A 15,708-nucleotide genomic window follows, 5' to 3' on the forward strand; every position below is an offset into this window, starting at 1 on the left:
TTAGCTTCTCCTCGAAATCCTATGAATTTCCACCAAGCTTCTACTTCTACTACTCCAACAAAATTCCTGTAACCAAGATTGCTGATGGCCCCTGCCCTTAACAGATCTGACCATCTATCACTGATCCTCCTCTTGCCCCATCCACATCATTGGAGATGAATGGTTTGTCCTTTGACTTGGCCTCAGGACCTTCCTTTTCTCCCTGGCCACCCTTCATATGTGACAACTGGGGCTTCCTCCTCCCCCCACCTCTCAAAGGCCAGAGCCCCTCGGGGCTCATTTGTGGGACCACTTTCTGTTCACACCTGCTCCCTTCATGATCTCTTAGCTTATGAGCTCTTCAAACTTGACCCGTGTAAAACTGCATACTATCACCCAACGAAGAGCCCCCAGAAGGCTCTCCACTCCCTCTGTGCACCTCCAGCCTTCCAGTTTCCAAATGAAACACTTAGAGCCATTCTGCCTTTCTCCTGTTCTATCACAGCCTGATTTGATCAATCAGAAAATCTCTCTGGCTTTACCTTAAAACACATCCACAATCCAACTAGCCCCCTAGAACCTCCAGTGCCACCACTTGGATGCGAGCTGTCAGCATCTCTTATTGCAGTGGACAAAAACTGGTCTGAGGCTGCCTCCCACACAACTCTATTCCTACCACAAGGCTAAATGACTTCTTCGTAATGTACATCAGGCCGCACACAGTGGCTCATGTGTGTCATCCCAGCACATTGGGAGGCTGAGGTGGGAGGATCGCTGGAGGCTGTAGTGAACTGTGATGGCACCACTGCACCCCAGCCTGGGCCAGAGTGAGACCCTGTTTACCCCCAAAATGAAGAAAGTGCATCAGATCATTTCACCCTCTGCTATGCATCCTGTAACAATTTCCACCTGCTTCTGGGAACATGCAAAGTTATCGAGCTCCATGCAGACCCTGCCTGGGCCTGGGGTCTCCTTTCCTCCTGATCTGAGCTTCCCTTATCCTGGTCTTACCTCTGGTCTCCAAATACAAACAGGGCGGCCTTTCTCCTGGGACATTGTCTCCCTCCTGCAGGCTCTCTTTCCCTGGGTACCCCGGTCTTGCTCTCCCGCCTACCTCACATCCGTGCCCATCACTCTCCAGTTAGGCCCTGCCCGCTTCATTTTCCTCCAAAACATCCATCTCTCTGGAGTCCCCTCCTGAGACTTCACACATGAGGAACAGCGCCTGGTACACACTTGGGAAATGTTTTGGAAGAAATGAATTCAAGGAGGACAGTCCTGAGGGAGTGGAGCGGGAGGGCAGAAGCCCTGGAAGCTGGAAAAGGGAGCCAAGAAGGGGTCCGGCAGGCCGGGGATGAGGTAGGGCCACTGCCCTGGCCACTCCCTGTAACCAGCACGTACCTGGGGGCCGGGGTCACTGCCCTGACCACTCCCTGTGTCCGGCACGTGCCCGGGGGCCGGGGGCACCGCCCTGACCACTCCCTGAGTCCAGCAAGTGCCCGGGGGCCGGGGGCGCCGCCCTGACCACTCTCTGTGTCCGGCACCTGCACGGGGGCTGGGGGTACCGCCCTGACCACTCTCTGAGTTCGGCGGGTTCCCGGGGGCCGGGGGCACCGCCCTGACCACTCTCTGTGTCCGGCATGTGCCAGGGGGCCGGGGCACCGCCCTGACCACTCCCTGAGTCCGGCGGGTGCCCGGGGGCCGGGGGCACCGCCCTGACCACTCCCTGTGTCCGGCGGGTGCCCGGGGGCCGGGGGCACCGCCCTGACCACTCCCTGAGTCCGGCAGGTGGCCAGGGGCGATGCGGGGACTGGGGACCCGCGAGTGCACGCGTGGGGCTGGGGCTGGGCGCATCTTTTCTGGAGCCCTCCGTTGCCCTCTTCTCCACAGCGTCCTTCCTAGCGTTCGCCCCCAGAGTTCTGCCACCGCGTAGAGCGGGCTCTGCTCGCTCTCCCACGGCGTCCTCAGGCCACAGAGAACCGGCGCCACCGCCCCCTCAGCTCTTCCTCCGCGCATGCTCCGCAGCAAGGCTCCCAGAGGCGGGACTGGAGCCCCCCGCGACACGCCCACAGACTCGATATCAGCCAATCCACGGCCGTGGCGTGTTGACTGACAGCCCGTGGCAGGGTCCCGTATCCGGATTGGGCATTCCTGCTGTTGTGGGCGGGCCCAGGAGGACCGAACCCGGAAGCGCACGTCGCTCGGGTCAGGTCCGGGCTCTGTTGGCGGCAGTCGGCGGCCACGGTCTCGCATGGCGGCGCACAGGAAGCACGGTAGGTGCAGGGCAGCGCGGAGGCCTTCTTCCCAGACCGCAGACCTAGCTCTCGGCTCAGACCGCGGTATTGACTCGGGACCCCGACCCCGGCCTCTCTCCAGGCCCCACCCCAGACCCCGACCACGGTCCGCGGCCCAACCCTCGCCCGCGTGGTTGCTTGCAGGGCTGCTGGCCGGTCCGGGAGTGAGGACAGGCTCACCCTGCCAGGCCGCACCTAGTGTCTGCGGGCCTGGGCTGCGAGCCCAGCCTGGGGTTCGTGTTCTCGGCAGAGCGCGTGTCAGTGAGTCAGTGGGGGCCGCTCAGCTCTTCAGAGGGGTCCCAGCCCAGGGCTCCGGGGTGGGGCTGCAGCTGGCTCCCGCAGCCTCACCAAAAAGTGTAGCAGTACCTCCCTGACCCTCGGCGTTCTCATCTGAGAGACGGAGGTCACGATGTTTACCTTCCGTGGCCCCTAGCTGTGGGGCGCATCCTAGTGCTTGTTAACTTCCGTGATAGTATTAATCAGTACCAAAGACAGGAGCAGAATAAATGGAACTGGTTAACCTGGCCTGGCCTCAGAACGGAAGTGTTAGGAAACAAAGCGTGCTTCTGCTTCCTGTAAACCCCAGCTCATCACCTTCACCCTGTAATCATCATTGTAATGAAAAGACTGGCGGTTTTCGATATGAATCTCGTGCTACTTGGATTAATTCGGGCCTGATGCGTTTTTCCTTCCCTGTGTTTAAAATTGATAATCATGTTTTTCCCTTTGAAATGAAAAGACAGTGGCAACTATAGTTATAAAACAATCGCATAAAAAAATTTCTCAGTGAGGCAGAACATGGAGAAAAACATAGTCTCAACTCGTTTGTAGGAAGCGGTGCACTTGGACTCCCCCTTGTCCTTTAGGGCCCGCAGGTTGTCACGTGCTCAGCTCACAGGTTAAAATGACTTACTAGTTTTTAAGCAATCAGATGGTAGGCTCCAGAATGGACATTCACGTGGGTTAATGAGCACCAGAACTACCTTGTTCCTGACCCTCTCCTGCAAGTAGGGCTGGCAGAGGGTTAATTGAGTGTCGAGGTTCTTAGGAGCAGACAGGACAGCTAGCTGCCTCCAAAGCTGTCCCCGCCTTCGTGGTGGGGGGCTTCTTGCTACTTCGGGCTTTCTCCTCGTTTTAAACCGTAGCACAGTCTTCTCTTACATTCCTTCAAGTGTTTGTAACTCTTCTAAGCCTGAAATAAATGCTCTTCTTTATTGCAAGAAATTATTATATCATCTGTAATGTACCTAATCAACTTAAAAAAAACCTTTCTCCACTCACTAAATTAAAGTGAATGAGAGTTGTTAATTGTTTTAGTCATTCACTAATCATCTTCCCTCGAAACAGCTTTCTTTTCCTATTGGATATGTGACAGAATGGTCAAGTACATTTACGTTGTTTAAGGACATTGTGGTTGGAAGGATGGGTCAATAAATCCCAAAAGTATAAAATGTAGGTGGAAAACAAAATACTAGTTTTCTGTGTGTCTTCCTCAAGATCGCCTGAAGAGCGCATCTGCTGAGAGGCACTTAGGCTCTGAGAAACACTGAAGGGAGGATTTCGCTGGAATGAAACTTCCCAACATTTGTGACCTGATGGAACAGGAAACTGGGGTGCGTATCTTATTTAGAGCCATTTCCCTTCTGTGCAGCTTGTGCCGAGTGAAGTTAGGGGAATGCGTGTCAGGAGGAGGGAACGGGGCTTGGTGTGTCCCTCTTCCAAGATGTTGCTTTTCCGATGGTTCAGCTCATGGTCGTGTGGTAGTTGTAGTTGGGGGTTGGGCACCATGGTTTATGGTGGGAGAGAAAGCAGGTGTGCCTCTCCTGGAGCAGACTCCACACAGAACTCTGACTTGGCATCGTTGATTCACCACCGGGTGTTGGCTGAGTGTCTGCTGAGCATGGCAGAGCCCCTCAGGCCCTGGCTGCAGCAGGGAATCAGGCATGGCATCCCTCCCTCCCTGAGCTAAGTGAAGCTCTGCTTTGCTTTGAGGCTGTGCCTGGGGTCAGGACAGTGGTTGCTGAGAGGACATGTCCAGGGGCCCGTGCTTTCCCCTGCCTGGCTCTGGTACAGACCAGGAGACATGAGGTGGGAAGGGTGGCATCAGGCTGAGGCAGTGATTCTAAGCATTTTTTTTTCCTGGAATTAGATTGTTTCTGCTAGGCAATGTAACCCGCTAATGCAACAGTTTCCCCGTAACCAGGTGTAGCAGAACTCTTCAGGATTAATAGGAAGAATGTGTTGCCTTTGAAGCAGCACTGCTTGAGTGAAACTTTGTCATATGTGCTCTATGTTATGCTAGTGTATATACAGCACTAGCTTTGCAAGCCCCTGAAAGGTGCTGTGCAGCTCCGACCATGAATGGCTCTCCTCATTGAAGAGGGTCCCAGGAAGGGGAAGGGCGCCGTGGCCGCCGTTCTACCTGGGGAGATTGGGTGATATCTGACCTGTAATGAAGTGCTAGCTCGGGTCGGACTGTTTCTGGCCTGCAGGGGAGCCAGTGGTCTGGGAGCCTGGAGTGGGGTTGCAGTGGACTAGGGAGATCCCCAGTGTCACAGATCCCCCAGGGGCAGCGTGCTCCTCAAGGAAGCGGCCTGCTGCGGTGGGTGAGGGCCCTAGGAGCTGCCCGGGTAACTCCTGCAAGGAGTGACTGCGCCCAGCGTTGGCAGATTGAACCTTGCTGCTTCCTCCTCCCTGGATGGCTCCCGGTGCCTGTCCAGGCCTCTTGTGTTGGTGAGCAGAGGCATGCGGGACCTTGCTCCCTTCTGGAGACGCTGACTGTATCACTGCTCCCTGGGTGTGGTGGTGGTGTTGGGCCTGCGGAGCCTCCTCCCTGGTCATTGGTCTTTATGTGGGGTGTGGCTCTGGTCCTCTCCCCAACTCCATATGTGCTTTAGGGATGTTTCTAGAGGAGGCAAAGCTTGCATGGGACTTACTGGGTGGAGGCGATCCTTGGCTGCTGGGGTGAGGACCACAGCCTTGTGGGGGTAGGAGCCCTGTCCTGGGCCCTGAGCAGGCAGAGGAGTGCCAGGCGGTCCTGCTGCTTCCTCTCTCCCGTCCTCACCGCCTGCTGCCATGTGTGTGGTGAGGGGATGTGCCAGGGGATTTAAGCAGTCCCTGCCCCGCAGTGCCCCCTCCATTTGGCTCACTGCACCCCAATGCCAGTCCTTTGACTCCTTGTCCTGCAGCTTCCCATGTAGGTGGTTCAGCAGTGCCAGCCGCTCATGTCGAGGAGAGAGGTCCAAGGGCTCCATGTTGTTGGCATGGCCTTGCTGGCCTGGTTAGGCCTTCTGTGGAGAAGGCCACAGAGCCCCGTCCCAAAGGCCTCCTCCCAGGAGGCACCCAGCCTGGTGTCAGCCTGGGGGGACGTGTGCTGGAGCTCAGGATGCTTGTTTGCTTTTTAATAAGAATTCATTCTTGCTGTGACTTCTGCCCACAGGACGGCCTCACTTGCCCTTGCAGGTGTGTCCTCCAGGGCCAGGGGGTTCTGCAGCAGGTGGGTGGGCTCTGTGTTCCTGAGACTCCTCAGATGAAGTTGGAGCTGCCAGCGCCTCGCTGTGAGCAGTCACACTTCCTGTTTGCCACCTCCCTGTCCTCTTCCAGTTTCTCCTGCCCCAACTTCACACACCAGGAATCGGTGGCGCTGTCCACAGTGCTGGCGCTGGTGCCAGAATTCCTGCAGCTCTAGTAGTCAGGGAGGGGTTTCTGTGTGTGTCTGCATGTATGTGTGGGTCTCTAAGCTTGTGTGTGCATATTGTCAATGTTCATGTGTGTGTGCCGCTGTTCGTGTGCATGTCTGATATTGTGTACATGCATATCTGTGTGCATGCCTGTGTGTGTACATCTGTGCAGGCGTGTGTGTGCCTTTGTGGTGTACGCATGTCTGTACATGTGTATATGCCTGTGTAGTGTATGTGCATGTGAGTGAATGCATGTGTTTGGTGTGTATCTCTCTGTGTGGTGTGTGTGTGTGCCTGCATGGTGTGTGTACATGTTGTTTTGCATGTGGTGTGTGTGTACATGGGTATCTGTTTGCCTGTGTGCCTATGTGTGGTGTGTATGTCTCTGTGTAGTGTGTGTGTGTGCCTGCATGGTGTGTATGATGTTTTGCATGTGGTGTATGTGTACATGGGTATCTGTTTGCCTCTGTGTGTGCCTGTGCATGTATGTGTGTGCGCCTCTGTATGATGTGTCTGTATAAACGTGTCTGTGTGGCATGTGTGTACATGTGTGTCAGGGTGTTCACCTGTGTGTGCATATATGTGTGCCTGTGTGTGCATATGTGTGTGCGCCTGTGTGTGCTGTGCCTGCGTATGTGTGTTTGCATATGGCGTGTGTACATGTGTGGGTGTTTACCTGTGTGTGTCTTTGTGTGTGTGCGTGTGTGTGCACCTGTGTGTCTGGGTGTTCACCTGTGTGCCTGTGTGTGTCTGTATGTATGCACCTGTGTGTGTGTGCTGTGCCTGTTTATACATGTCTGCATGTGGCATGTGTGTACATGCCTATCTGGGTGTTTGCATGTGTGCATGGACGTGTGCCATTGTGTGCATATGTGCATGCTCCTGTGTGTGCTGTGCCTATGTACACGTGTCTGCATGGGGCATGTGTGTACATGTGTGTCTGGGTGTTTGCCTGTATGTGCATGCACCTGTGTGTTTACCTGTGTGTCTTTGTGTATGTGCATGTGCCTGTGTGTGCTGTGCCTGCGTACATGTGTCTGCGTGGGGCGTGTGTGTACATGCATATCTGGGTGTTTGTGTGTATGTGTGTGTGCCTGTGTGTGCTGTGCCTGCATACATGTGTCTGCGTTGGGAGTATGTGTATATGCGTGTCTGGGTGTTTGCCTCTGTTCCTGTGTGTGCACCTGTGTGTACTGTGCCTGTGTACCCGTGTCTGTGTGCAGTGTGTGTGTACATGTTTGGGTGTTCGCCTGTGTCCCTGTGTGTGTGTATGTGTGTGCACCTGTGTGTACCATATCTGTGTACACATGTCTGCGTGCGGCATGTGTGTACATACATGTCTGGGTATTTGCCTGTGTGCCTGTGTGTGCAAACACGTGTGCCGTGCCTGCATACATGTGTCTGCATGGGCCATGTGTGTACCTGAATGTCTGGTTGTTTGCCTGTGTGCCTGTGTGTTGTGTGTGCCTGTGTGTGCCATGCCTGCGTACACGTGTCTGTGTGCGGATGTGTGTACATGCATGTCTGGGTGTTTGCCTGTGTGGTGTGTGCATCTCCCAGCCATACCTTACAACTTACCTGTGACGCCCGCATCTCTCTTGGAGTCTCTGAGCTGAAGGTGCCGGTTCGGATTTGTTTCCATTGGAAAGATGCCCCTTTTCCTTCTTACAGCCTGGCGTCAACCTGGTTGGGTACCTGGTGACTCTGTTGGGCTGACTTTCATTCTGGCCACTTGTATGGGGCTCTTTGCAGAGCTGGACAGGGATCATTGCCGCCCTGTAGGAGAAGCGATCTGTGTTCATCTAATGATTGTTCGGTGTATTTTCCCCTCCTATGTGAAGATCCCATGTCAGATCAGTCATGGTGTGAGGTTCTAGTGATGTCCCATTTGAGAGTTGTTTCTGGTTTGATGTTGAGCACTTGTTTTCTGTTGATGTTTCAGAAAGCTTGCCCACTTCTGCTTCAATATTAGCCAATTATTTTTCCATTTGTCATTCTGTTACAAAGCTCCTTAAGAACCTGCCACTCACCGAATTAACACACTGAACTTTTCTTTCTTGTGAAGTCATATAATGCTATTACCAGCTTACTCCTTTATTTCTAGATTATGGTCCAAGGCTAGATACCTTGCCTTATTATAGGGATAAAAATGAAAAATGAAAAATCCCACAGTGATTTTCATTTTAAAGAAAGCCGTGGCTGGGTCTGCATATTTTCATAAGGCATTTAAACATAGTTTTTACTGAAAAAGAAAATTCAAACTATCAGATTTTCAAGACATACAGTAACCCTAAGAAATGTTAAATTTCAAACGCCTGTTAAAACGAGATAGGCAGATGTAGGAGGAAGAAGAGATCAGCTAGAGCTGCTGTTTACTGAGAGAGCGGAATTTTGTTATTTCTCTAAGCTGATGAAATAATGTGGTGCGTGTGTGTTTTGTGGTTTTAGTGGAAGTGTTTTGGGCGATTTCTGTAACATGACAGGTGAAGAAGGCAGCAAGCAAGCACCTCAAAGCTGGCCAGGGCGGAAATTTCTACTAATGAATTTCTGGTCTTGTTTTCAGTTAGAAGTTTTTCATTTAAATATGATGTTAAAAGCCTGCCAACTCTTGTTTCAAAATCTAATTCACTTTTCCATTTATAAGTCTATTAAGTGGAAACTAAAAAGGAATGTTATAAACCAATTTTGTTCTGTATGAGTGTTACTCTGTTGTGCATTGCTGTCAAGGAATGCCTGAGGCTGGGTAATTTATAAAGAAAAGAGGTTTACTTGGCTCACAGTTCTGCAAGCTGTTCAGGGAGCATGGCACCAGCACCCGCTTCTGGTGAGGCCTCCTCGGGAAGCTTCCAGTCCTGGGGAAGGTAGAGCGGAGCCAGCGTCCCGTGGCAAGGGAGGGAGAGCGGGAGAAGGTGGAAGTCCTGGCCTCTTCACGCAGCCAGGTCTCCAAGAGCTCATCACCGCGAGAAGGGCACCAGGCCATCCATGGGATCTGCCCACACCCCAGACACCTGCCAGCAGGCCCCACCTTCAGCACTGGAGCGCACATGTTGCCATGGGATTCGCAGGGGACATGTCCAGACCACGTCGGTATGGTTTTCTCCTACACTGGAATATGAAAACGTCACATTTTAAAGTCACGCGGGAATATTTGTGGTCTCTTCTATTTTGTTGAATTCCTTTAAGTGTGTGGCCCTGTCAGTTTTACAGCTTCCCCTGAGCATCCATATTTTGAAATAGGTACTTTTGAACTGATCTGATTCCTCATATCCCCAAATAAGCTGCAGACGTATTCTCTGAAAGTTACACTTTTCCAAGAGACACCAGTTTATATGGATCATAGCAAAAGTTTTAAATTTTAGAAAATCACCAATTATCATTATTTCTAATCTCTTCCAGCACCAAGAGTTTTATATCCAACTGTTAGATTTTAAATTCAGCAACTGCATTTAGGAAGAGTTTAGAATTGAATAGGGTCACTTCCAGCGGTCAGACTTTGTTTCTTTTTGAGGTACATATATTTACAGATTTTCCTAAATATCTAATTTCCAAAGAACACTTTACTGAAAGATTTTATTGCTATTTGGCTACGTCTTTAACTTGAAATAGCTAGTGCAGGCAGCAGTCCTTTCTGAGAATTAAATCAGAGTAACTGAATTCCCCTGTGAGAGGACTCATTTCTGCAGGGCGTTGTGGCATGTTAATTTCCGATGGGGTGTTTTTCGTGGCCTTAGCCTCTGTTGTCGTGTCTCTCATCTCTCGGTGCTGATTGCTTGGCCTGCTTGGTAATTTGTTTTCCTGCAGGTTGTTTTTTTCGATTGGCATTAAACAGTCCTCTGCCTTATTATTTTCTGGTGATTGCTTTTTGATGGGCACTAGAGTTTCAAGTTAAAACTTGCTCTTCTGCTGGAAGCGGAGCACGTTGATGAGGTGCGGGAAGGAGAACAGAGCCAGCCTCAGTCTCTGACAGACGTGGAGTCGTGACCACAAAGCACTTTGATTTAGGTCCCACAGCACCCAGGGCCCGGGAGTTCCTGCTGCACCCATTCGTCCAGCTCTGTTTTTATGGGTTCTTTTGTTTTCAACACATTACTAATTAAACAGAAAAGAGGCTTTTAACCCCGAGTTTACCTAATTTACAATTTTTTTCACCCTCCATCTGCAACACATAAACGTATACACACTTAGGTAAAAATACATCAGGTCAAAAAGGAGCATTTCAACAAAGCAAAAATGATAAATGCTTCACTGTTATTCAGGAAGGAAAAAACCCTTCATTTATGTTCGGCTTTCAGTATCAGTCACCAAGTAGAGCTGGCCTGTTGGAAGACTGTGTTTGCAGAATTGTGTACACGTCTGCAGGAAACCACCAGCAGTTCGTGGGGTTCTCGTGTCATTTCTCTGTTGGTTCTGAGATCCAGCAAGGGTGTCAGTGCCACGTAACATGGTTTTGGTCTAAACTGCCAATTATTTCTGTGTAAATAAACCGCGTGAGCACTGGTGGTGAAGCCCTGAGTGCCTGGCCAGGTGTTTGGGGGCCGTGGAGTCCACACACGCGGCACTTGTCAGCTCAGACACTAAACCCGAGTGGCACCGTGGCCACACTAAACCCGAGTGGTGCCATGGCCACGCTAAACCAAGGTGGCACCATGGCCACGCTAAGCCCGAGTGGTGCCATGGCCACGCTAAACATGGGGTCTCTCCCAGGCCCCACCTCCACCCAGCCTTCTCCAGAGCTGGGAGGAAGTGAAACTCATCTATGAATCTGCCATAGATTAGTTGGTAGAAATTGATTATTAATATTTAATGGATGGAAAGTAATTATTAATATTTAATTTTGCTTTTTAAACCTTGCTCTTTTAAAATGATTTTTAAAAGTTAAAATTATATTTTTTAAAAGTACTTTATGATTTATATTTTAGCAGCTATAGGTATTTAGAGGTATATATTTGTCAGCAAAGTTATTTTTAGATACCTGGATGTTTGTATTAAATTGGATTAAGATTTATTAAAATTCTTGTTGAAGACAAAGACTCCTGCTTTATAATGAGATATCCATTTTGACATCTATTTGAGATCATCTGTTTTTGTGCCTATTTACAGGACGCTCTGTGAATAATTCAGGGGTCATGGATAATATGACACAGAACCAGCCTTTGCTGATATTTAATATCAAAGTCGTGCTGTAACTCCTGTCAGTGAAGCCCTGTGTGGGGGAGGCTCATCTTTTCTGTAACAAGGTTTGCAAGAAGTAGCAGAGGTCGGAGTGGCTTCGGGCTCGTTCCAGCGATGGAGCAGCCATGGTGGCTCCAGGACTGTGTGGTCCGCCAGGAGAGACATTTTCCTTGGTGAGATTTTAGAACACCGTGCAGGATGGCATCCCTACAGCCACTGGGGTTCGCGAAACATTTAAACCAGTTTAGAATACTGAAAGTTTTTCTTCTTGCTTTAGTTTTTCTTGATGACTGTGCTCAGGTTTGAATTTGAAAAGGAGCATTGTCTTTCCCATGGATGGAATGTCAGCTGTAGGACTATGTTGACCATCGTGAATAGCATGGCCGTGTGAAAACTTTAAGGGCTGAATTTCTATACCTTAATTGTGTTATTTGCTGAAGATTTTTAAGCACCATGTTTTCCTGCATTCTTAAGTAGTTGCAGCTATTCCTGGCACCCTGGTCTATTATCCCAGATTCAGCTGTGTGGTCCTGTGTGTCCCGGGTGATGCTGTCGCGGGTGTAGGTGCGCGTCCCTGTCCTTTGTCGCGGGGGTGATGCTGTCGCGGGTGCAGGTGCGCGTCCCTGTCCTTCCTTGTGGGGGTGATGCTGGCACGGGTGCAGGTGCGTGTCCCTGTCCTTCCTGGCGGGGGTGACGCTGTCGCGGGTGCAGGTGCGCATCCCTGTCCTTCCTTGTGGGGGTGACGCTGGCGCGGGTGCAGGTGCGCGTCCCTGTCCTTCCTGGCGGGGGTGACGCTGTCGCGGGTGCAGGTACGCGTCCCTGTCCTTCCTGGCTGGGGTGACGCTGGCGTGGGTGCAGGTGCCCATCCCTGTCCTTCCTTGTGGGGGTGACGCTGACGCGGGTGCGCATCCCTGTCCTTCCTCGCAAGGGTGACTCCGGCATGGGTACAGGTGCCCATCCCTGTCCTTCCTTGCGGGGGTGACACTGGTGTGCCGCGGGTGCACATCCCTGTCCTTCCTCGCGGGCACCTCAGCGTCCTGCCAACTGTTGTGTCTGTGTGGCCTGCATTTACCTCTTCGACGTTTCACTTGTCTCTGAGGGTGCCCAGGACATTCCTGTCCCTCCAGAGCCTCATTTGTGCAGAGTAGTTGGTGATTTTCAAGGACTGGCATGATTCAATTTTGTGTTCAGAAGGCAGGAGGAGCAAGGTGCCTACCTGGGCCCGGTCCTGCTTTCTAAATGTCGGGCTCCTCGGAGAAGGGGCTGGTTCCAGGCCCTGGCAGAGGAAATACAAGGTGAGCCTGAGGTACCTCGTGGGGCCTTGTGTGCTCATGGGAGGGCCGGGCAGCCAGAGGGCACTGGGTCCACGTTGCGGCAGGTGGGCCAGAGAGTGCTGAGTCCACACTGGAGAGTGCTGAGTGCACATTGCACAGGCAGGCCAGAGGGCACCAGGTCCACGCTGGAGGGCTCTGGGTCCACATTGCGGTGGGTGGGCCGGAGGGCACCAGTTCCACACTGGAGGGCTCTGGGTCCATATTGTGGTGGACTCTGTGGCCAGGGCCAGGACTCTTTGAGCAACAGAGTACATGTGGGCAGTACAGGGTGGTGGCCCTTGGAATAAATAAATAAATCTACGAATCCTTAAAGTATTGAATAACACAAAGATAACAATTCAATAAATGTGCAAGTGTGGGGAGTTCTTCCCTACAGAATTCCACACGATAAACATGGAAGGCACGAGGAAAGAAAGCCGCCGAGGAGCCCACAGCCGCGTCCGCTACCGCCAGGACCCCAGGCAGATGCCACATTAGCGGGTGAGATTGAGCAGAAAAAGGATCTCGTCCCGCGGCATCTCCTCCATGGTGTGTGTTCGTTATGAAGGAAAGAGAGTTGCGTTGCTTGGAGGGTTGAAACCCAGGAGACCTCACAGCATCTGCAAGCTATCGAGGCGGCGTCAGTGGAAGGAAGCATCCCAGCAGGGTGTGAGCCCAGCACCCATCTGCTGCTCTGCAGAGGGGAATGACCTCAGTGTCACCCTGAGAACATTGGCTCCAAGTTACAGCAATTCCAGAGAGTAACTGCCCCAAGAAATGTCATGACCATGAAGGACAAGGAAAATGGGAGAAAAGCGAGGCGCTGAGGGCAGATGGGGCCGGATTGGAGCCTGCTGGATGAGGGTTCACACAATCAGGGCTGGGGTGGAGCAGAAACCCGAGTTCTCACTGTTGAAACAGCCTCCCTGAGCCTCGTCGGGCCTGGAGCTTCAGTGTTGGCAAAGCCCTGAGGGTCAGGCTCTCAGCCTGGGCAGTAGCCCCAGGCCCTGGGCTCCCGGTGGGAGGTAAGTCCAGGACCTGCCTAGGTGGTCTTCGGGGAAGCTCCTTAGGAGGCTGTCGGCGCCTCGGCAGGTGGCCCAGACCCCCCAGCAGGTGGCCTGGACCCCCCAGGTCTGCATGGCCCTGGGAACCACCCCTCCTGAATCTGCAGGTCACTGCGGTGCCTGAGCAGGCATGCAAGGGAATTGCAGAAATCCCAGAGGCTGCAGACCCAGAGGCCTTGGGGCTCTGTGGGCCCTGCACTCTGAGCTAACAGATTGATTCCTGGCATTCAGGTCTTGAGGCTGGGATCATGTAAATCTCTTCCAAGAAGAGTGCCTTGTTGAGAAGGCGGAGCTTGTGACTCCCAGGGTGGCCTCTGCTGTGTCACTTATCCCTGAGAACCCCCCGCCAGCTGTCACTCTGTGAACTTACAGCCAGCTGTCTTTAGACTCTTCCTGGCATGTACTTCCATTTTAGAATTTTTATGACAGAGGCCATACACCTATATCAGAGATGTTCGTTTCAAATATGAAATTTAACCGTGTTTGTGGAGAGCCAGTGTTAATTAGGCTGTAAATGTAACTTATTTCAGGCACTGGATGGAACTCAGTGAAAATGCCCCTAACTTTCTTTTTTTAGGCACATTCTTCTTATGTTGCTTGTAGCTCAGAAATCTGCCTCAGGAAGCCTTGAAAGGCCGTGACCTGGGGCCAGGCTCAGTGCATTCCCGTCTGTACGCTGGTGTTTGGGATCAGCTGCCTTCTTTCAGCGAACTCTGTTATCCGACGTTTGGCTGGGTGCAGCTGTTTCCTCAGGGCCTGCCCTGGCTGCCCCACAGGACTGTCTTGTTCTTACTCAGCCTCAGGCGTTCTGCAGCATTGCCTGGCTCTGACCATCGCAGGGGCGGGGGGTGGGAGGATTTCTCCATAGCGTTTTCTTTGCTCCAGACACTCGCAAACAGCCGGGCCTGGGGAGGGGACTTCAGCTGTGGTTGCCGTCGGCTGCCCTGGGCCCAGCAAGGCTTCAGCTCCAAGCGCCCTGTCCCTGCGTGCAGAACCAGGTGGCTGGGTATGGTTTTATCTTAGAATCTGTTCTGGTTTGTGAAGATGTTGGCTCATGGATGATTTGTGGGTAAAGTGCATCTTCTCTGCCTGCTGTCTCCTCTGCTTGTCACCAGCTCCGTCATCTGGCATAGGACATTTTCTTCTTTGACATTTAAAGGAAATGTGACCATTTGATTTTTATCTGAAGTCTCGGAACCTTCTTTTGAACATACCTGGGAGCACTGCAGTGCGTTTTTAAAGCATTTCGCTGGCTGCCTGTTGCTCCCTGAGAGCCGAGGTGTCCCCTCTGGGTGGGTGCTGCTTGAGGCGAGGCCTTTCTGCAGGGGTGGGACCCGCTCACCACGGCTGGCTGTGCGGGAGCCATGCTTTTGAGGTGTCCTGTGCTAGTGGTGCTTTTACATCATATTCAGAAAATAGCATATGGGGCCCCTCTCATAGCCAGGACTCGTAAAGCCCCTGGGGTCTCGGTGATCGCACCGTTTCAGTTCATGTTTTCCACTTAGCTGGGGGTCGTCTCCCAGCAAAAGGAGGCTTTGCGCTCGCTCGCTGGGAGCTGTGAGGGTGCAGAGACTCGGGTGAGCAGCCCCCGTATTCGTGATCGTGCTGTGTCCCGCTCCCACTGAGCTCTGTGTGGGCTTTCCTGGTCCATCCACGGAGGACGCGGGAATTCTGGTGAGCGCTGGGTGGAAACCCTTGTAGTGTTCTTCACAGCAGGGCCTTCACAGGGTGATTTCTAACAGGTGTGAGTCCGAGAGGCCGGAAGTAGGATGGTGTGTGCCTTCAGCTATAGCGTTGCCATGTAGGGCCACGGAGCCTCCCGCCCACCTGGAAGCTGCCCCCAGTGTCTCCCTCAGGGGATCCATGACAGATCCCTACACACACCCCCATCAGGCCGGGTCCCCGTCTCCCTACTCCTGGAGGCATCAGGCACTTGTGTCAGGGGTTCTGATTTCTGCTGACACCCAGGACCACAGCCCCCACTGACAGGGGTCACAGTCTGTGTGTACCTGAACCTCACAGGGAGGAGCAGAGCGACCTGGGCCAGAGGCAGCACCTGCTGGCAGTGCACAGACACCTGAACGCAGGGTGACGCGCTGGGGAGAGGGTCATTGATGGTGGAATGGTGGGGTTCCCCTAGGGCTAGTGTGGGGGGCATCCTGTATGCAGGGTGACGCACTGGGGAGAGGGTCACCAATGGCAGGAT

General features: G+C 52.5%; 1 protein-coding gene across 1 annotated transcript in view; it reads left to right on the plus strand.

Moving 5' to 3' along the window:
- The first annotated feature begins 2,176 nt into the window (after positions 1-2,176).
- Positions 2,177-15,708, plus strand: part of ERICH1 (glutamate rich 1) — a 55,346-nt gene continuing 41,814 nt past the window's right edge. Inside the window, exon 1 of the mRNA XM_012458688.3 lies at positions 2,177-2,252. Coding sequence (XP_012314111.2) covers positions 2,231-2,252 — 22 coding nt within the window. The 5' untranslated portion in view covers positions 2,177-2,230. The remainder of the gene's footprint in view (positions 2,253-15,708) is intronic.

Source organism: Aotus nancymaae, unplaced genomic scaffold (genome assembly GCF_030222135.1).
Source record: "Aotus nancymaae isolate 86718 unplaced genomic scaffold, 86718_ANA_hifiasm-v0.15.2.pri h1tg000090l, whole genome shotgun sequence".
NCBI classification, from domain to species: Eukaryota; Metazoa; Chordata; class Mammalia; order Primates; family Aotidae; genus Aotus; species Aotus nancymaae.